At 39.0% G+C, this 22,268-nt stretch overlaps 1 protein-coding gene and 5 gene segments (V, D, J or C); 2 read left to right on the forward strand and 4 right to left on the reverse strand.

The window, feature by feature from the left end:
* The first annotated feature begins 51 nt into the window (after positions 1-51).
* Positions 52-2,933, forward strand: LOC115439462 (Ig kappa-b4 chain C region-like). The segment is given in 3 exon segments: positions 52-88; positions 756-875; positions 2,373-2,933. Coding segments are annotated over 3 exon segments (489 nt in total).
* A 1,813-nt stretch (positions 2,934-4,746) lies between these two features.
* LOC115439240 (Ig kappa chain V region 3381-like) lies at positions 4,747-5,392 on the reverse strand. The segment is given in 2 exon segments: positions 4,747-5,233; positions 5,341-5,392. Coding segments are annotated over 2 exon segments (432 nt in total).
* Positions 5,393-7,374: 1,982 nt separating this feature from the next.
* LOC115439463 (immunoglobulin lambda-1 light chain-like) lies at positions 7,375-15,786 on the forward strand. Its single transcript, XM_030163289.1, has 5 exons — positions 7,375-7,423; positions 8,223-8,410; positions 9,824-9,877; positions 13,672-13,777; positions 15,261-15,786. Exons 1-5 carry the CDS (start codon positions 7,375-7,377, stop codon positions 15,590-15,592), a joined length of 729 nt encoding a protein of 242 aa, XP_030019149.1. The 3' UTR covers positions 15,593-15,786.
* On the reverse strand, positions 12,709-13,216 carry LOC115439245 (Ig kappa chain V region 3381-like). The segment is given in 2 exon segments: positions 12,709-13,057; positions 13,165-13,216. Coding segments are annotated over 2 exon segments (384 nt in total).
* Positions 15,787-18,510: 2,724 nt separating the features above from the next.
* LOC115439464 (Ig kappa chain V region 3381-like) lies at positions 18,511-19,001 on the reverse strand. The segment is given in 2 exon segments: positions 18,511-18,842; positions 18,950-19,001. Coding segments are annotated over 2 exon segments (384 nt in total).
* A 2,591-nt stretch (positions 19,002-21,592) lies between these two features.
* On the reverse strand, positions 21,593-22,268 carry LOC115439249 (Ig kappa chain V region 3381-like). The segment is given in 2 exon segments: positions 21,593-21,915; positions 22,112-22,268. Coding segments are annotated over 2 exon segments (360 nt in total).

Genomic DNA, 22,268 nt, shown 5'->3' on the forward strand with positions numbered 1-22,268 from the left:
AATGAGAAGTTTAGGAGTTTCTCCATCTCTCTGTTGGTACCAGGATAAATAATGGTATCTGCCCGCAGCATAAACATTCCTACTGGTGGTACATGTGATGGTGGCGGAGGCTCCCAGATCAGAGCTCACTGCTCCAGGCTGAGTCACTGTGACCTGGCCTCTGGACTCTGAGGATACAGAGACACAAACATAAAGCAGCGTCATGGTTTTGTCTTCTTCATCTCAGAGGGACGGATGTTCATAGAGGAGAGGAGTTGGATTGTCTGGACTTTACCTGTGAAGCAGCAGCAGAGGAGAGTCCAGATGAGGACGGAGACCAAAGTCATGCTTTTGATGAGGAGGATTTCTGTGTGTTGTGTTGTGATGAAGGACAGCTGTCAGTCATCCACAGTTCCAGTGTCAGGACTATAAACTCTCCCAGAGCACTGGAGCATGGTGCTGCTGATGCAAAGTCACTGTATGGAAATCAGGACTCACTCCAACAGGTACTCTGATTACTCTACATGGATCAATACATTTACACTGGATTGATTAGGAATGTGTCAGGGATCAGATTAGTGTTTTTTGTCTCTGAATGTTTCTGTGTAAATGTCTGTTTTAGTTCTTTTTTCATCTGCACAGTCCATTTCACAAACATTTACAAATGGAATAAATGTGGAACTAAATCTATATTTGTATTGATTGTTGTGTGTGTGTTGTGATTCATTTTGTCCTGATGCTGCTGTGTTTTACAGATTCACACTGGCTTTGTTGAGTTTGTTGTTTTCAGAGTCACAGAGCCGTGTCTTTACACTCAGAGGTTTTTGTACGACGACTCAACCACTTTGTATCACTGTGGTTCACGTTCGGTGGAGGAACCAGACTGGAGGTTGGAAGTAAGTGCAAAATTCAACAAATTTTAGTCATTTATCAGCAATATTTATTATCTTAGACTGAATTTTTACCTTTTTTTATAATGACTGTAAACCAACTTTAAATGTTGGTGAACAGTAGGTGTTTGGTAACAGAAATATGTGAAATGACTCATTACTGTAGTTGTTGGTGTAAAGACAGTAACATAATTGATAGTTTAGATTAAAGCTGAGACTTGAGGACTTGTAGTTTTAGTTTGATCAGTCACAGAGCCGTGTCTCTACACTCAGAGGTTGTTGTTGGACTCAGTTTGTATCACTGTGGTGGACTTTTGGTGGAGGAACCAGACTGGATGTTGAAGGAAGTTTATGCACAAATTCTAAGGATCACAACTTAAGGCTTTGTATTTATTTATTGTTGTTGTTTTTTCCAAGGGATCAAAGGTGTTTTTTCAATGTGTAAAACATTTCAGGTTGTATTTTACTCCTTGTCGTCGTCCTCAGTGCAGCTTTCCTAAACATTTCTTTCCATATCTATGTCTCACTGATGTTTAAACTGATGTAAATGAGAAGAGTTCAGAGTTTAGTCCAAGTTTTACATCAGTTCATTGTCATGTTCCACCATAAACATATTAGTTTATCATATCAGTGACATTAAAAAAAAACTCAACTAAATCTACAAACAGATGCACAATTGAGAAATGTCTCAGTATCTTCTCATTGTGTCAGTTACAGTTTGTAGTTTATGTTGGAATCATTTACAGTGATTTGCACAGTGATCACTGAAATCAACATGAAGATGTGAATGTCGTCAGTTATTTATGTCGCTGTTTGTTCTTAACTCTTTCATGCGTCTGTTTGTGTTGGACAGTAAATATGTTGACAATGTTGAACAGAACCATGAATATTAGACATTTTCCATCATATACAGTCTGTCTTTGTTTCTAATACAGACGTTACCTATGGCCTTGAGTTTGATCTGTTTTTATCGTCATATTTCTCGTGAACAAATGAGACAAATATGTGATGTTTAAAACTCCGCTCAGATTTAGTCCAAGACTAGACTCGTATTAATTTTCAGAGGTTATTTGGTTTTATATTTAACAGTTTATCATCAGGTTGTGTCAGTGATAAAAGAACTGAATCACTGTTGTCTTTATGTTGGTTTCAATATAAATAGGTTTGAATGAATGTTAATGACAATCCAGATGATTCTGATTTCATCAGTGACTTTCTCAAACAGTTGACAGAACACAGCACAGACTTGGTTGAACATGTTCCTTCAGTGCACTTTGCTGTATTTCAGCTCATATGAGGACTGTTTGTGCTGGTTTCCAAGTTGAGTTTGTTTCCAGGAAGTGAAACCATGTGTGAGTGAGTGACTGGTGGAGCAGAAAAACCATCTGACACCAAGTCCTGAAAGGAGAAAATCCCCTCTCACATAGTCACTGTGTCCAAGTATGGGATGTGTGATTGACAGCTGTGTGGTCCCTGTCCTCTAAGCTGATCGGTGTCTCCTAGGTGATGTCCGTCCCACCCTGACGGTGCTGCCCCCCTCCAGAGAGGAGCTGCAGCAGGGGAAGGCCACGCTCATGTGCCTGGCCAACAAGGGCTTCCCCTCAGACTGGAGTCTGTCCTGGAAGGTGAACGACGGCAGCAGCATCAGCAGCAGCTGGGAGGAGAGCAGGAGCCCCGCGGTGCTGCAGAAGGACGGCCACTACAGCTGGAGCAGCACCCTGAGGCTCCCTGCAGACCAGTGGAGGAAGGTGAACTCTGTGACCTGTGAGGCCACCCAGGGCTCCCAGTCTGCACTCTCACACACACTGAGGACACACCAGTGTTCCCAGTACTGAGCCCACTCACTGGGGATCACCTACTGCTCTGACTCTGCTCATCAGCTCACTCTGTCTCTCCAACTCTCTGGCTTTGTGTCATTTCAACACTTTGAACAGCAAACATTTTCAGGCTTCTCTCACTGCTGCAATATTGGTTCAGTGTTTGACCACAAATAAACGTCTGTACATCAAACCTGCTGTTTTTCTGTTCATTGTTATGTCGTGTTTTATTCACTTTGTGCTGATTTTGTCCAATAAAGGGTCAAATCAGAGAGAGTTCATGGATTGTTCTTCTTCTGTTCATGTTGGATAATTTTATAGTATTTGTTCCATTAACATGATGATTCTTTGTTGTAAAGTGTGTCATCATGGTCATAGAAGATTTATACATAAAAATTTTAATTTTATTCAGCAATACATTAAACATTTCAATTCAAAACATCAAGTATATCATTAGTAATTGTTTTTAGCCAAGTTTCAATATTTTTTTTTCTCAGAATATACATAAGATTTCCCAAAAAATAAAGTAGAAGTCCTTTAAACATATTTTAGGAATCTGGAATAAGAGTAGACTACCATCAGCATAAACTGATACAACATGATTTTATTTTTTAAAGGGTCAAATTAATCAGAATTCATGGATTGTTCGTATTTTGTTAATGCTGGACAAAGTAACACGATGTCTTCCAATTACATAATGACTCTTTGTAAAGTGTTCTAATTTGGTCATTGTAGATTAATTTTTAAAAAACATCATTATATTCATCAATAAAGGAATTGGATTTATTTGAAAATGATTTGTTCCAATTACATAATGAATGCTTTTTGTAAAGTTTTGTATTGCAATCTCTGAAGGCTTGCAAATAAATATTTTTCTTCTATTCATCAATATTTTAAGCATTTCAACAGAAAACAAAGTCTATCATTAAAACTTTTTCTTTAACAATCATGGTTCAATAGTTTTTCTCAAAATTTGCATAAAATACATTACAAATACCTTAAACATAAATTTCGAAATTTGGAATGAAGGGTAGAACATCATCAGTATAAAGTGATATAATATATTTGTCATCTTCATACAGCTGGAAATATTTACTTTATGTATTGAAGAACATGACCATAAAGATAAATGAAAACAATCTGTTCATTGTTATGTCGTGTTTTATTCACTTTGTGCTGATTTTGTCCAATAAAGGGTCAAATTAAACACTATTCATAGATTTTTCTTGTTCTGTTTATGTTGGATAATTGAATAAGATTTGTTCCAATTACATAATTATTTCTTGCTGTGAAGTATTCCATCGTGGTCATTGCAGAATCATTGAAAAAAAAAATTCTAATCCAATCCAATCCGACTTGATTTCTAAAGCACTTCAAAACAACCGCAGTGAACCAAAGTGCTGTAAAGAAGAATTAATAATAATCAAAACACTTAATCTTCAAACAGACAACACTGAGTATATCTTTAATAAGTATTCTTACACAATCATCTTTCAGTATTTTCTTTTCTCAGAATGTACTGAAGATTTAAAGTAAAAAACAAAGTAGAAACCCCTCAAACACATTTTAGGATTCTAGAGTAAGAGTAGAATATCATCAGCATTAAGTGATTTCACATACTTTTCATCTTTGACAACACGAGAAATATTTAATGTTTGTGTTGAAGAAGTCAGTCATACAGACAAGTAAAAAGAAATGAAAATAATCAAATAAGTCATGTTCAAATATCATGCAAAGGCTGCTGGAAATATAGGAAACTGTAATTTTCCTTAAACAGTTGGAGTTTAATATTTTTGTCATAATATAGATAATGTTTACAAAAAATAAATGACAAATACTTTAAACATTTTATAAATCTGGAATAAAGAGTAGATTATCATCAGTATTAAGTGATATAATTTTCATCTTTAAGAAATCTGGAAATATTTACTTTTTGTCTCGAAAAACCTGGACAGAAAAACAAATAGAAAGAAGTAAAAACGAAGAAATCAAGTTTAATAATTATGAAAGGATTGAATCACTAATGTGACATTTTTTGATGCTCAGCTCATGATTTAAAACTGTGTAAAAATAATGATATTAAAGTGTTAAATATTGTGATATATCCCAGTTATGGATTGGATAGTGTTGTTACCATCTAGTGTTTTAGTTTCAGTGCAGCTGTGGATCAGATCAGTTCCTCTGCAGCTGAAGGAGGTTTTTGTACGACGGTTTTTCTCTGTGTGAACACAGCTTGACTGTTGATTTCATGATAACTCTGACAGTAATAAACTGCTGCATCTTCAGCCTGAACATCACTGATGGTCAGAGTGAAATGAGAGTTTGATCCACTGCCTGAAAAACGACTGGAAATCCCTGATTGTCGAGTGGTGGCATAGTAAATGAGAAGTTTAGGACTTTCTCCATCTCTCTGTTGGTACCAGGATAGAAGATGTTTGCTGTTATAAACATAAACATCCTGACTGGTGGTACATGTGATGGTGGCGGACGCTCCCAGATCAGAGCTCACTGCTCCAGGCTGAGTCACTGTGACCTGGCCTCTGGACTCTGAGGATACAGAGACACAAACATAAAGCAGCGTCATGGTTTTGTCTTCTTCATCTCAGAGGGACGGATGTTCATAGAGGAGAGGAGTTGGATTGTCTGGACTTTACCTGTGAAGCAGCAGCAGAGGAGAGTCCAGATGAGGACGGAGACCAAAGTCATGCTTTTGATGAGGAGGATTTGTGTGTGTTGTGTTGTGATGAAGGACAGCTGTCAGTCATCCACAGTTCCAGTGTCAGGACTATAAACTCTCCCAGAGCACTGGAGCATGGTGCTGCTGATGCAAAGTCACTGTATGGAAATCAGGACTCACTCCAACAGGTACTCTGATTACTCTACATCAGTGATTCTCAACTAACAGCCTGTGGGCCACATCCAGTCCCCAGAACTTTCTGTCCAACCCACAGAATATTACTGAACTCTGGAATAGCTCAATGAGGAGGAAAAATTATGTTTTTATTAGGTAAATAAAACAAATGCCCTTTGAAAAGTAACTTGTGCTGTCGTGTGCCTTCAATCAAACATGATGATAAAGTTGTTGCTCTCATTCAGCATTTCTTTCATTGTTTCACGTGGTCATTTTATCTATTGCTTTTTTTCCTACTTGGGCTTTTTTCCCATTCAACAGCCTAATTGCAGCATCTCAATCACAGCCGTGAATATAACAGAGAAGAGCATGGTAAGTGCTAACCTTGTACATCAGTGAATAGATATGAATGAAAAATACAAGAGACAGGCCTCAGTTATTAGAAATGTTTGTCTATCATCAAATTAAAACAGCCTGTTGTTCAATAAATGAAAACAAATAAAGCAAATCCAAACAAACCACACTGACATACTCATGTTTGGTTCATGGAAGAAGTTACATTTCCCCTCTGACACAATTTTTTTTTTTTATCATCAGACTCAACAGCTGTTAGACTCATGCACAGTCAGTCCTCCAAAGACTGGTTCCACAGTTGGTTCCTTTCATGAATTTTTTAGAACGAAGTTTCACAGGTGTATGTGGATCCAAACATGGTGAGCAGATACATGGCCAGTGTCTTCAGTGTGTAAATTGGGTAAATTTTCATTGTTAAGGGTTAGTGATTTTTGATTCTGTGATGAGCTGTGTCATTTGTGATTCTGTTGTGTTTTTGTGGGTTTTTTTTTTTTTGTTCTCTTCTGTGTGTGGGTGTGTGTTCTCTGTCTTTCCCTCCTAACAGATAGTGGTTAATGGAGGATGAGCTGAAGGTGTGGTACTGGTCTGCTGGCTGCTGCTGATTGGTTCCTCAGAGATGAGCCGGGAAATTTAAAGCAGGGTCACCCTACCTCCCAGGAGACTCCTCTCTTCCATCCCCCTCATTTGTGACCAGCCTTCTGTAATTTTTGTTGGAGAGCTTTGTAAAGTCAGATGCAAAAAAAGGGAATCTTTTTCTTAAAGTTTTATCCTGTTGTTCTGTTAGGAGTATAGGTAAGATTGATGTATTTTGGTTTCCTTGTGTTTGTAGGTCAGCATAGCGCATTTGGAGTATGATTCTCTTTGTTATGTTTGTTACTTTGATTCCCTACCTGATTTAATTTTCTTTTTTTGTAAATAAATATCTCAAATTGCAGTTGCGTGATTGCTGGTCATTTGTTTGTTTTAGCTTGTTGCTGTTTGTTAAGGGACATGGAGGGAGGGGAATCTCACACCATGTTGTGTCTCAGAAACCCCTAGACTGAGCATAACATCATATTTACCCAAGAATAGCTGAGCTATTGCACATCCTATAGTGACATCATCTAGGTGGTTTGTTTTTCTTTTGTTTGTTGTGGAGTTGTTTTTTTTCCTTTTTTTTTGTTTCTGTTTTTTGGGTTTACTTTGTTATTCTTTTCTCTGTTGTTGTTGTTGTTGGTGGTGGTGGTATTATTATTTTTATTGTAATTGTTTTGTATTGTGTGCTGTTGTTGATTTTTGGTTTTTGTGTTGTTGTGTTGAGTGTATGTACATCCTTTTTGTTGAGTGAGTTGTGGGAAATTGTGTTGCTTTGTTTTTATGTTATTAATGACCCCAGGAAGAGGAGCTGCTGTGGTGTGCAGCAGCTAATGGGGATCAAACTAACTAAGAAACTAAGAAACTCTTGGGGACAAACCACCCAAAAGGCGCTCCAGCTTTCAGCACCATGGACAGCAGCCTTCATGTCACCAGTGGAATATCGTCCTCGTTCACAGGCAAAGACAAACTGACATGGATTTGGTTTGTGTGCCAGTATATTTGACAGGTGGTCATAGACCACTGCATTCATCTACACAATACAGATGTTAGGGCCACTGGCCTGTAGTCCTTCAGGTCCTTCACAGTAGTCCTTCTGCAGGATTAGGATTATGGGGGATTCACACACTGTTCATCAACACCAAGGGTGTGGAGGGGGGACTAGGAGGTCAACAGGTCCACATGCTTGGTGTGCTGTGGTCATTGAACCGGGTGAAGAAACTGTTTAGCTGCACTGCAAAGTGGACTCAAAGGGCTTCAGAGTCTGTACAAATACAACATCCTGTTCACTGAGCCTGGGCTGAAGTAAAAAGAACAACATGATTACAGTCCTGGACAAAAGCCTTGTCGCATAAATACACAATACTGAAAATATCTAATAACTCGACTGCTGCTTTTGTAATACAAATCACCCTTTACTCAAAATAATTCCAAAAAACTACAGATTCTTGTCATATCTCTGTTTTCTTTGCTCTTTTTCTCTCTCTGGCCCTTTAACCCTGACACACCTCCTCATCAGTCTCATTCCCCTCACCTGTTGAACGCAGCTGCGTCTCATCAGGTGAGATGTGTTTATTCACTGCTCTGCTGTTTGTCCTCTGCCAGATTGTCTTCTGCCTCATGTGAAACATTCCAGCGTTGTACCTGACTGATTCTCCATTCCTGATCCTGTTTGACCCTTGACCTCCTGTGCTTACCCGTTGCCTGATCCCCTGCCTTACCTGTCTGCCTGATTACTTCTGTTTGTCTGATCCCCAGTAACCTACCTGCCTTCGTCCATGACCACGTCTCAGTCCGCCTCCTGGTACACCGACCTGCCTTCCGTGTCTGACCACATCATCTGCCTCGGTCCCTCTGGCTTCCTCTGGCTTCTCTGGCACCAGACCCTCCGCCTGTCCCCGACGTTCCCTTTGCCTATCCCTTGTCGGCTGCCTTCGACCGTGGAGGTTGAGCTCAGTTCCAGGAGGACCCCCCTTGGTGAGCGGTTGCCGCTCGGCTCGCCAGAGACTCTTTCTGTGGCTGTTTATTGGACTGTTTTACACCTGCTGCTTATTTGTAGTTTTAATAAAAATTACTCGAACTTTTACATCTGTGTGAGGTCTGCATCTGGGTCCCGATTGTATTCATTACAGATTCTTACATGTAAGAAAACTGAAATTTAAAAAAAATGCTTTAAATATTTACAGCTAATTAAAGATTCACAGTTCAAGTGGAACAACTCTTCTGACAACATGCCCAAGATCGGCCCAGAGGCCAAAGTGATAATCATCAAGAGCTTGAAGTCCACGGTTCCTGATGAAATAGCATTTAGATTGATTAGAATTTGTGTCAAAACTTTTATCCTCCTAGAAATTGATTTGTTCATCATTATCAAGCAATAAACATTGATAAAATCTATGAAATTTCATTTTGGTTGAATATAAATAAAGTGCAGATGCTTAACACCATTATGAGTTCTTAATGACTCCAATTGGTCAATTAGCAGTCAAGTTATTATCTGTTATAAATATGATGGGTACATGTGATAAGACTTTGGTCCAAGACTGTAACCTTCAAGTGACCAAGTGGATTCATTTATGAACAGTCGTATAATTCTGTGTTATTGGACAGTAAATGTCAAAGTGTGAAAACTGTGAAGATGTTTCAACAGTATTTTATCATGTGAACTATTGTGTGTATTAGTGCTTGTTCATACACTGTGTTCATTGAACTGGATCAGATCAGTTCCTCTGCAGCTGAAGGAGGTTTTTGTACGACGGTTTTTCACTGTGTGAACACAGCTTGACTGTTGATAACATGATAACTCTGACAGTAATAAACTGCTGCATCTTCAGCCTGAACATCACTGATGGTCAGAGTGAAATGAGAGTTTGATCCACTGCCTGAAAAACGACTGGAAATCCCTGATTCTCGAGTGGTGGCACGATAAATGAGAAGTTTAGGAGTTTCTCCATCTCTCTGTTGGTACCAGTGTAAATAATGGTATCTGCCTGCAGCATAAACATTCTGACTGGTGGTACATGTGATGGTGGCGGAGGCTCCCAGATCAGAGCTCACTGCTCCAGGCTGAGTCACTGTGACCTGGCCTCTGGACTCTGAGGATACAGAGACACAAACATAAAGCAGCGTCATGGTTTTGTCTTCTTCATCTCAGAGGGACGGATGTTCATAGAGGAGAGGAGTTGGATTGTCTGGACTTTACCTGTGAAGCAGCAGCAGAGGAGAGTCCAGATGAGGACGGAGACCAAAGTCATGCTTTTGATGAGGAGGATTTCTGTGTGTTGTGTTGTGATGAAGGACAGCTGTCAGTCATCCACAGTTCCAGTGTCAGGACTATAAACTCTCCCAGAGCACTGGAGCATGGTGCTGCTGATGCAAAGTCACTGTATGGAAATCAGGACTCACTCCAACAGGTACTCTGATTACTCTGCATCAGTGATTCTCAACTAACAGCCTGTGGGCCACATCCAGTCCCCAGAACTTTCTGTCCAACCCACAGAATATTACTGAACTCGGGAATAGCTCAGTCAAGACGAAAAACTGTTTCTAGATTTTTTAGTCAAATAAAACAAATGCCCTCTGACAAAAAAACTTGTGCCGTCACGTGCCTTCAATCAATCATGATGATAAAGTTTTTTTTCTCATTTCACATTTCTTTTATATTTCCACTTGGTCATTTTATCTATTGTCATTTTTTCCCTTCTTGGGCGTGTTTCCCCATTCAACAGCCCAGTTGTGTCATCTCAGTCACAACCATTAATATAAGAGAGAAGAGCATGGGAAGTGCTAACCTTGTACATCAGCGAACTGATACGAATGGAAAATACAAGAGACAGATGTGAATCTATCATCAAATTAAAAAAGCCTGTGGTTCAATAAATGATGCAAAGAAAAGCCTTAGCCAAGACTTAATGTATGCATACATCACATGAAACTTCTCTACAGTAGATGTCTAATAATACCACGGAGCATGGATGTTAGACCATGGATGTCCATTTGAATATTCATGTCCATGTGGACTACCATGGATCACATCAGGTCACAACCACAACTTCTACATGAGAAACCGATTGGGGGAAAAAAACGTGTTTATCCCGGTTGAGTTGAGGAAATTAAGAAACCACGCAAATAAACTAGCTAAATGTAGTTGGAGCATTAGTTTCAATCCAAAGAGTCCCTGGGGACAGTTTTCTTTCGTTTCACTGTCTGACTCAACTGGAGCACGTACACATATAAACAGTATGGAAGCATTTAGTCATGTGGATCAGTCAACTAATCAGCATGCGGCTGACCTTCTGTCTCCATCCGCTTGTCTAGCCGGAGAGATCTAGCCTGATTAAAAGACTGATTTATATTCAAGTTCTTTCAGTTATCATCGAGTTTTACCAGAAGGTTTTTGTTGAAGACTACTCTTTCCCAGTTCGGTACCTGCTACACGAACTTATTTCATCGAACTCAGTGTTTTGTTGGATGCCTCAAACACATGCTATGACGAAGACAAGATGGCGCCACCTGAAGAGTGATGAGATCTACACAGAGGATCAGCTGACTGGATGAGGAAGGGGCACTTTTCTCTGTTCTACTCTTTAGGGATAAGTACATTTCTTTTTTTCAGTTTCTTGGATAACGAACAGAACTGTTTTGAAAGACTGTGATCAAAACTGTGACCTAACAAACTGAATATTTGAGTTTTGTTTGAAAAGCATATATATATATATATAAAGTGTGTGAACTGTTTGCATTTCATGTTTAAATTTGAAATATTGTTTCATACACATGGTGATGTGGAGTGTATGTGAATTTTGAGTTGTTTCTGAACTAAGTTTTATCAGAAAACTTTGATTTAACTAAAGTTATATATTCTGTTAGCTCTCTAGAAGTAGGAAGTAAAAAGTAATTTCTTTATTTTCCTTAAATGAACACCAAAGTAGAGGAAAATATGATTTAATATGAGACCTAAACTAGAAATAAATAGGAAACAAATAGGACTAAAAGAATGTGTTTAAAGAAACTTAAGTATTGAAGGGAATGTTTTGATTTGTAGTTTATTTCTTTGGTATTTATTTTATTTCTTTGTTTTTTAATGAACACTTCTGAGCTGTGTACCTGTATACAACAATTTTTTTTTTTTACTACATCTTTAAAATTACCAAAACCAACTACTTGTGCGATTAGTGCCTCCTGAATAGCCCTAGAGTTTCTGATGGCCTAGATCCTGTCTAGTTTTATGACATCCAGTTACACATATTCTGTATATACAGACTTTATATAAGTGTCCAAGTGGACTCATTTATGAACACAGTCGTCTAATTCTGTGTTAGGAGACAGAAAATGTCAAAGTGTCAAAACTGTGCAGATGTTTTGTAGAAAATAAAATAATGTAAATAATGTAGAGAACATACTCTGTTTGGAGAAGGCCCTGCTGATGATCCTGCAGGTGTAAGCTTTTGTAAACAATTTGTGATAGAAGGATTCTCTGCTGGTTGTGATATGAAGTTCCATGACCGGCTCTTGACCCTGCAGACCATGTTGACCATGTTGGACCAGGTTGGTGCTGGCTTAATAACTTCTGGGCAGTACGCCCAGACCATCTAGTGACTCATCCAGCACAGCTGCATTACTTAATTAAAAAAGAAACAAAACAAGTGATAAGAAAAAACAAAACAATTGATAAGAAGACCAAAATGACCTAGTGTGTGTATGCAGCAAGTAGGGTAAACGGCACAGATGTGCCTGACCAAAGATGGTTTTAATGGGGGGAGCTTTCGGGCGTGATAGAAACCGTGGGATGGTTTCTGCCAGTGGAAAAACATCCCGAACCTTCTAGAAGGATGGGAAAAAGGGCATAAAAGCTTGTGAATTCAGAACGACGTCGGCTCTTCTCCGGAGAACCGTCCCGTGTGTTTACTTTGTGTGCTTCATGAATAAACACATGTAAGGCTCTGAAGACTGACTGGCTCGGCTCATCTTTGATGCAGAAGTGTCTGTATCTGATCACCACTTAGGTATAAAGTATAGTTAAGTTAAGTTTTTTTTAACTTCTATTAAATAGGACTTAGTATTCAGTTACGGTAAATTAGTGTCAGAATATAGTCTTCATCTGATTTTGATTGATGGGAAACTCCCACAACAGTTTCAACCGTCTTTTATCATGTGAACTATTGTGTGTATTAGTGCTTGTTCATACACTGTGTTCATTGAACTGAATCAGATCAGTTCAGTTTCTTTTCAGCCTGAAGGAGGTTTTTGTACGACGGTTTTTCACTGTGTGAACAAATATTGACTGTTGATATAGTGACGACTCTGACAGTAATAAACTGCTGCATCTTCAGCCTGAACATCACTGATGGTCAGAGTGAAATGAGAGTTTGAGCCACTGCCTGAAAAACGACTGGAAATCCCTGATGCTCGAGTGGTGGCATAGTAAATGAGAAGTTTAGGAGTTTCTCCACTTCTCTGTTGGTACCAGGCTAGAAGATGAGTGCTGCCCGAAACCTCAACATTCCTACTGGTGGTACATGTGATGGTGGCGGAGGCTCCCAGATCAGAGCTCACTGCTCCAGGCTGAGTCACTGTGACCTGGCCTCTGGACTCTGAGGATACAGAGACACAAACATAAAGCAGCGTCATGGTTTTGTCTTCTTCATCTCAGAGGGACGGATGTTCATAGAGGAGAGGAGTTGGATTGTCTGGACTTTACCTGTGAAGCAGCAGCAGAGGAGAGTCCAGATGAGGACGGAGACCAAAGTCATGCTTTTGATGAGGAGGATTTGTGTGTGTTGTGTTGTGATGAAGGACAGCTGTCAGTCATCCACAGTTCCAGTGTCAGGACTATAAACTCTCCCAGAGCACTGGAGCATGGTGCTGCTGATGCAAAGTCACTGTATGGAAATCAGGACTCACTCCAACAGGTACTCTGATTACTCCACATGGATCAATACATTTACACTGGATTGATTAGGAATGTGTCAGGGATCAGATTAGTGTTTTTTGTCTCTGAATGTTTCTGTGTAAATGTCTGTTTTAGTTCTTTTTTCATCTGCACAGTTCAATTCACACTTAATTTCGCATACATTTACAAATGGAATAAATGTGGAACTAAATCTATATTTGTATTGATTGTTGTGTTTGTGTTGTGATTCATTTTGTCCTGATGCTGCTGTGTTTTACAGATTCACACTGACTTTGTTGAGTTTGTTGTTTTCAGAGTCACAGAGCCGTGTCTTTACACTCAGAGGTTTTTGTACGACGACTCAACCACTTTGTATCACTGTGGTACACGTTCGGTGGAGGAACCAGACTGGAGGTTGGAAGTAAGTGCAAAATTCAACAAATTTCAGTCATTTATCAGCAATATTTATTATCTTAGACTGAATTTTTACCTTTTTTTTATAATGACTGTAAACCAACTTTAAATGTTGGTGAACAGTAGGTGTTTGGTAACAGTTAAATATGTGAAATGACTCATTACTGTAGTTGTTGGTGTAAAGACAGTAACATAATTGATAGTTTAGATTAAAGCTGAGACTTGAGGACTTGTAGTTTTAGTTTGATCAGTCACAGAGCCGTGTCTCTACACTCAGAGGTTGTTGTTGGACTCAGTTTGTATCACTGTGGTGGACTTTTGGTGGAGGAACCAGACTGGATGTTGAAGGAAGTTTATGCACAAATTCTAAGGATCACAACTTAAGGCTTTGTATTTATTTATTGTTGTTGTTTTTTCCAAGGGATCAAAGGTGTTTTTTCAATGTGTAAAACTTTTCAGGTTTTATTTTATTCCTTGTCGTCGTCCTCAGTGCAGCTTTCCTAAACATTTCTTTCCATATCTATGTCTCACTGATGTTTAAACTGATGTAAATGAGAAGAGTTCAGACTTTAGTCCAAGTTTTACATCAGTTCATTGTCATGTTCCACCATAAACATATTAGTTTATCATATCAGTGACATTAAAAAAACTCAACTAAATCTACAAACAGATGCACAATTGAAAAATGTCTCAGTATCTTCTCATTGTGTCAGTTACAGTTTGTAGTTTATGTTGGAGTCATTTACAGTGATTTGCACAGTGATCATTGAAGTCGACATGAAGATGTGATTGTCGTCAGTTATTTATGTCGCTGTTTGTTCTTAACTCTTTCATGCGTCTGTTTGTGTTTGACAGTAAATATTTTGACAACGTTGAACAGAACCATGAATATTAGACATTTTCCATCATATACAGTCTGTCTTTGTTTCTAATACAGATGAGTTTGATCTGTTTTTATCGTCATATTTCTCGTGAACACATGAGACAAATATGTGATGTTTAAAACTCAGCTCAGATTTTGTCCAAGACTAAACTTGTATTAATTTTCAGAGGTTATTTGGTTTTATATTTAACAGTTTATCATCAGGTTGTGTCAGTGATAAAAGAACTGAATCACTGTTTTCTTTATGTTGGTTTCAATATAAATAGGTTGGAATGAATTTTAATGACAGTCCAGATGATTCTGATTTCATTAGTGACTTTCTCAAACAGTGTAAAGAACACAGCACAGACTTGGTTGAACATGTTCTTTCAGTGCACTTTGCTGTATTTCAGCTCATATGAGGACTGTTTGTGCTGGTTTCCAAGTTGAGTTTGTTTCCAGGAAGTGAAACCATGTGTGAGTGAGTGACTGGTGGAGCAGAAAAACCATCTGACACCAAGTCCTGAAAGGAGAAAATCCCCTCTCACATAGTCACTGTGTCCAAGTATGGGATGTGTGATTGACAGCTGTGTGGTCCCTGTCCTCTAAGCTGATCGGTGTCTCCTAGGTGATGTCCGTCCCACCCTGACGGTGCTGCCCCCCTCCAGAGAGGAGCTGCAGCAGGGGAAGGCCACGCTCATGTGCCTGGCCAACAAGGGCTTCCCCTCAGACTGGAGTCTGTCCTGGAAGGTGAACGACGGCAGCAACATCAGCAGCAGCTGGGAGGAGAGCAGGAGCCCCGCGGTGCTGCAGAAGGACGGCCACTACAGCTGGAGCAGCACCCTGAGGCTCCCTGCAGACCAGTGGAGGAAGGTGAACTCTGTGACCTGTGAGGCCACCCAGGGCTCCCAGTCTGCACTCTCACACACACTGAGGACACACCAGTGTTCCCAGTACTGAGCCCACTCACTGGGGATCACCTACTGCTCTGACTCTGCTCATCAGCTCACTCTGTCTCTCCAACTCTCTGGCTTTGTGTCATTTCAACACTTTGAACAGCAAACATTTTCAGGCTTCTCTCACTGCTGCAATATTGGTTCAGTGTTTGACCACAAATAAACGTCTGTACATCAAACCTGCTGTTTTTCTCTTCATTGTTATGTCGTGTTTTATTCACTTTGTGCTGATTTTGTCCAATAAAGAGTCAAATTAGAGATAGTTCATGGATTGTTCTTGTTCTGTTTACGCTGGATAATTTAATAGGATTTGTTCCAATTACATAACAATTTCTTGTTGTTTAGTATTCCATCGTGGTCATTGCAGAATCATTGGAAAAAAAAAAAAAAAAAAATTCTAATCCAATCCAACTTTATTTCTAAAGCACTTTAAAACAACCGCAGTGAACCAAAGTGCTGTACGGAAGTATAAGAAATCATCAAAACATTTAATCTTTATGTGGCGACAGTGGTATGGGTTAGATAGAAGTGTAACTAGGACCAAAATGAAAATGAATGAATTTTTAACATAACCTCCGACAATGCACTCTGGGAATTTCACCCAGAGAATTTCTATACCCTCGCTTAACAAATATAACCCAACGGGCACACAGGTTCATCTATACAAAACAGGGGGTCAAGACGTGGTTCCAAGTAAGAAGATAAAATTATGTTTTAATACAAATAGAGATCTTTAAAATACAATTCAATACAATACATATTAAAAAGGAGTGCAGGGAAAAAAAATAAAATAAAACAAACAGTCCAAAAAAAATGTTAATTTAGGGCTGGGGCCTTACCAGTGGTTAAGGAGAAGTGGGGGATGGTGAAGGATCCCAGGAGGGTCACCCCAATCACACGTGCAGACACAGTCACACACAACGCCACGCTTAAAGTGAACAATCAACCAGGGTAGTGATGACACAGCAAACCAAAGAAAAAGGGGACACCACCACCAACCACACCAGTCCCGCCGCCACAGCTACTGAAAAGGACAGAAGAAAAGAAATTAATTAAGAAAATCTCCAAAGAAAGCAAACACACTTTAACAAATGAAAACCAAAGAACATACAAAAGAAAATACACTAAACCTAGCAAATTATGAACAAAAGAAATCAAAATTCATTTCACAATATAACTATACTAAATGGAAATAAATCAAAAACCAAAGTAGATATATATAACTTAATTCAACTAATCAAGATTAACAAAGGGTTAAAAAAAAAAAAAAAAGCAAAACTTCACATGGATAAAAAGATGTTACACAAAGCAAAACACCATGTGACAAACAATAATAATGACAAATTAACCACAAACAAAACAAATCATAACAATAAACCCCTTATCACACACACACTCAATAAAAAGAAAGTGTAACGGTCACACAGAAAAGGTGACTCAAGTTGTTCGCCTCAGCAGCCAACACAAACGGCAAGTTGTGGATGGCAGACACAGTGGTGATAGCGGCTAGCTGGCTGTTAGTGTGCGTGTGGCTTGATAAAGGAGAGTCCCCATAGGTGACACAGCCACGCCAGCGTCAGTAGCATGAGCATTAGCCAGCAAGCAAGCTTGATTAGACCATTTGAGTGCAGCGAACAGTTAACAGTACACACAGCAGCAGTTTTACAGATCTGCAAAGCAGCAGTATTTCTGGCTCAGTCCAATTACCGACAGCAGGAGTGATGATTCTGTCCACCCGGCATCTAAAAAGGAAAAATGCGACGTTACCCAACCCGGAAACAATAGGCTAAGTCTAACACATCTACACAGAGACCCACCATCATTGTAGCATGTAAGTATTCATCACAAATAAGTGCGGGAACCCCGGAACGAGACCTAAAAGAAGCGACAATGGCTGCTAAGTTAACAATGCGAAATAAGATCAATTCTAACCTAACTGGCGGCTACAATCATACCTGAAGGAGCGTAGCACAGGGACAACCAGATAACACAGAAGTGGAAGCGAACAGGAAGTACGTCACAGATGGCGTCAAAGGAGAGCAAGAGGCCTCAAGATGGAAGACCCCCGTTTATATACAGCAGGCCCACAGCGATTGGCCAATTAGCAAGATGGTCCAACCTCACATCAATCAGCATCGCATGTCTTGCTGCCACATTTAAACAGACAACACTCAGTACATCTTTAATAAGTTTTCTTACAAAATCATCTTTCAGTATTTTTTTTCTCAGGATGTAGAGAAGGAAAAAAAATTAAGTAGAAACCCCTTAAACACATTTAAGGATTCTGGAATAAGAGTAGAATATCATCAGCATAAAGTGATTTCACATAATTTTCATCTTTGTTAACACTAGAAATATTTAATGTTTGTGTTGAAGAACTCAATCATACAGACAAGCAAAAAGAAATGAAAATAATCAAAGAAATTATATTCAAATATGCAAAGATTGCTGGAAATACAGGAAACTCATTTTTTCCTTAAACAGTTGGAGTTTAATATTTTTGTCAAAATATAATGTTTACAAAAAATAAATGACAAATGCTTTAAACATTTTATAAATCTGGAATAAAGAGTAGAATATCATCAGTATAAAGTGATATAATTTTCATCTTTAATAAATCTGGAAATATTTACTTTTTGTGTTGAAAAACTTGGACATAAAAACAAACAGAGAGAAGTAAAAACAATCAAAGAAATCAAGTTTAATAAATATGAAAGGATTGAATCACTAATGTGGCATTTTATGATGCTCAGCTCATGATTTAAAACTGTGTAAAAACAATGATATTAAAGTGTTAAATATTATGATTTATCCCAGTTATGGATTGGATAGTGTTGTTACCATCTAGTGTTTTAGTTTCAGTGCATCTGTGGATCAGATCAGTTCCTCTGCAGCTGAAGGAGGTTTTTGTACAACAGTTTTTCACGGTGGGAAAAAATAATGACTGTTGATATAGTGATAACTCTGACAGTAATAAACTGCTGCATCTTCAGCCTGAACATCACTGATGGTCAGAGTGAAATGAGAGTTTGATCCACTGCCTGAAAAACGACTGGAAATCCCTGATTGTCGAGTGGTGGCATAGTAAATGAGAAGTTTAGGAGTTTCTCCATCTCGCTGTTGGTACCAGGATAAATAATGTTTACTGCCCCAAGCATCAACATTCCTACTGGTGGTACATGTGATGGTGGCGGAGGCTCCCAGATCAGAGCTCACTGCTCCAGGCTGAGTCACTGTGACCTGGCCTCTGGACTCTGAGGATACAGAGACACAAACATAAAGCAGCGTCATGGTTTTGTCTTCTTCATCTCAGAGGGACGGATGTTCATAGAGGAGAGGAGTTGGATTGTCTGGACTTTACCTGTGAAGCAGCAGCAGAGGAGAGTCCAGATGAGGACGGAGACCAAAGTCATGCTTTTGATGAGGAGGATTTGTGTGTGTTGTGTTGTGATGAAGGACAGCTGTCAGTCATCCACAGTTCCAGTGTCAGGACTATAAACTCTCCCAGAGCACTGGAGCATGGTGCTGCTGATGCAAAGTCACTGTATGGAAATCAAGACTCACTCCAACAGGGACCTGGATTAACTCTAATTGTCACATCTCTACTTGCTCTCTCTCTCTCTCTCTCTCTCTCAGTCACACCTCCTCATTTCTCTGACTTTTCCCCTACTTACTTAAACTTCTTTCACCTGTTGTTCCCAGCTGCCGTTCATTAGGCCTGGGCCTATTTAACCTCTGCCTGTACATGTGTATTTCGCCAGATTGTTCAACCCAGTTGCAACTATCCAGCGTTACCTGTTTGAACCGCCAATCCAGAATCTGTTTTTTCTCGACCTGACCCTCCTGTCCAGATTCCTTGAACCCCCGCTCGTCTGACTACACCTGCCTCTCCTCAGCCCCCGGTATCGACCCGCCTTCGCCCGACCAAGCTTGTCTTTCTCAGCCTTGGATATCGACCCACCTTCTCCGTCCTCCAACCACGGCTCAGCCTGCTCCCTCTGGTTCTGTCTGGATTCCCCGGTTCACGACCCCCACCTGCATTGACCAACCCACCGTCTGTTCCTTGTCTGTTACTAGTTCGTCTGATAATAAATTTGTGAAAAGACTTGAATCAGTGGTGCTGCTTTTGGGTTCTCTGTGTGCTTCTGTCACTAATCATCAGTCACTTCAATGGATCAGTCATTTAATTTGAGTATTGACTGGAAATATATGGGAGTTCATTTTACATCATAATCAGTTTAACACTGTACAGGTTCAGAAATATTCATTTGATAGTTAATGTTTGTTTTTTTTTTAAACTAAATATTCCATTGAAGGAAATTCTTTTGTTGTAATTCCACATGGTGAGTAAATATGTTTCAGATGTGTGTCGTTTGTTAATATTTCAGGTATTTGAAGGTTCAGTGTCTCCTCACAGACTGATGTTCATTCTTTATCAGATACAATCAACATTTAGCCTCAACATTTAGTCTGTACATGTTACTCATTTTAATGACTCAACTTGTGAAATTTCATGTTTGTCAGAGTATTTTTATTCAGTGAACAAATGTTCTCTAAAAGTAACACAACCTGTTCCACAAACTGAGTATGAGGAGTGAAAATCCTCTGATGTTAATACTGATTTCATCTACATGTTGCATTAATGGCTCTGATTTACAAACTTCTAAAACTGTTTGATTATGAAACTGTTTTGCAGCGATTAATATTTATATTCATCAAACATCAGTATTTTATGTTAATGATGTAACGTTGAGTTTGAGTGACTATTTTCATCTTTGTATCTTTGGTCCTGAAACCTGTCTGTTGTCACGGTTCAGCAGTGATGCTTGACCGTTGCCATGGTTACTGAGCTCTGAGGGGGAAACGAAACACTGAGTAGCACAAAGTAATTTAAGGTCCTAAATATTATTAGTAAATAGACATATGGGAATTCTGCTTCATGAACCTCAAAACTGGATAAACTTTGGTGTTTTAAGATACAAAAGTATAATTATAGTGGCAGTGTGATTTGATAATCCTCCTGTAACATTAAAATCCAATCAATCTGGGACAAACTGCCTTGAAAATTATCACCACAAAGACAGAAAACCTTCAGGCTGAACAATGAACACATATGTAGAAAAGAGGAATTCTATTTGATCCAACCACAGTCTGTATTTACAATATCTATTATATAATATTAATAATATCTACATCTATCAGAAGAACAAAGAGGTGAACTGTTCCATGTGATGCAGTTTCATAACTTCTTTGTAGAATTTCTGTATCTTCAGTTAAGATGCATTAATTTTCATGATGGGGTTGAAGTGTTAGAGGCACCAAATTCAGTCAGTAAATGATAAACTCCATCTAATGTCTGTAACTCAAGATTTTAATTGCAGATTAATTGAAAGTATATTGTTTTTTTGTAAGAAATAATTAAGTATCATCAGCATAAAGTGAATTTTTACAGTCCAAAAACTCAGCTGACATATGTCAGGAATAATGAAAACATTTAGTTTAGTGTCAGAAAATCGTTTTTACTAAAAAGAAGCAGCATTTTCAAATATGTATATTAAAATATTTAAATATTTAATATTTATTTAAATATTCAAATTTACATGTAGGTTCTCATAGTGAGAGTGAAGGATGGGATTGTATAAATATATTTGTCCTTGAATGTCTGAAGTGAACTTTTTAATTTTCTTGCCATTGATGGAGTTCAAATGTAAATATGAGTTTGGTGAAAGATATACTGGTTTATAATAGAATCCTAAAACTGTTCTATTACTGGTAACTTTATTCAAACCAGAGGAGAATATGGAATTATAATGTATAAGAGGATGTCATCTGCAAACAAAGTGATTTCATGACAATATGAAGAAAAATGTGTTTGAAATATTGGTGTTAGTGTGAGTTGAATGTGAGCCCAAAACCATAGAAATAGTCTGATCTATCGTTGTACAGACTGTGTTCATTGAACTGTATCAGTCAGTTCAGTTTCTGTTCAGTCTGAAGGAGGTTTTTGTACGACGGTTTTTCACTGTGTGAGTGGGTAGTAATTCCCCTGCTGACAGTAATAAACTCCTGCATCTTCAGCCTGAACATCAGTGATGGTCAGAGTGAAATCAGTTCCAGATCCACTTCCACTGAAACGACTGGAAATACCAGACTGACGATTTGTAGACTGATAAATAAGAAGCTTTGGAGATTCTGCTTCTTTCTGAAGGTACCAGTGAAGCCATGCACCAATGCCTGAACTGGATTTACATCTGATGGAAACAGTGTTTCCTGGAACAACAGACTGAGCTTTGGGAGTCTGAGTCAGGATAATATCTCCTGATGAACCTGAAAAACACAAAGACCAAACCAGTTTCAGACACACATCCATTTGTGTAAAGCTGCTGAACATGAAACAGAAGAGTGTCATTTGTTGAAGACAGAGGACAGATGGAAGAAGGTGGACGTTTCCAGTGTTTGTCCATCCCAGCAGAACATCATTGTGGTGAACCTGGTGGCATCCTGAAGCACAAGAGAGTCTCACCCTGAACAAGGAGCCCCAGGGTGGCCAGCAGGAACATGAGGGACATCATCATTGTGTTGTTGGTGTGTCAGTGGCTGTGAAAGGCCTGGACACACACTGATCAACACTGGCCTCTTAACGGCTGGAGCACAGAGGACGGACACATATGCAAACACAC

Source organism: Sphaeramia orbicularis, chromosome 19, assembly GCF_902148855.1.
Source record: "Sphaeramia orbicularis chromosome 19, fSphaOr1.1, whole genome shotgun sequence".
Lineage (NCBI taxonomy): Eukaryota > Metazoa > Chordata > Actinopteri > Kurtiformes > Apogonidae > Sphaeramia > Sphaeramia orbicularis.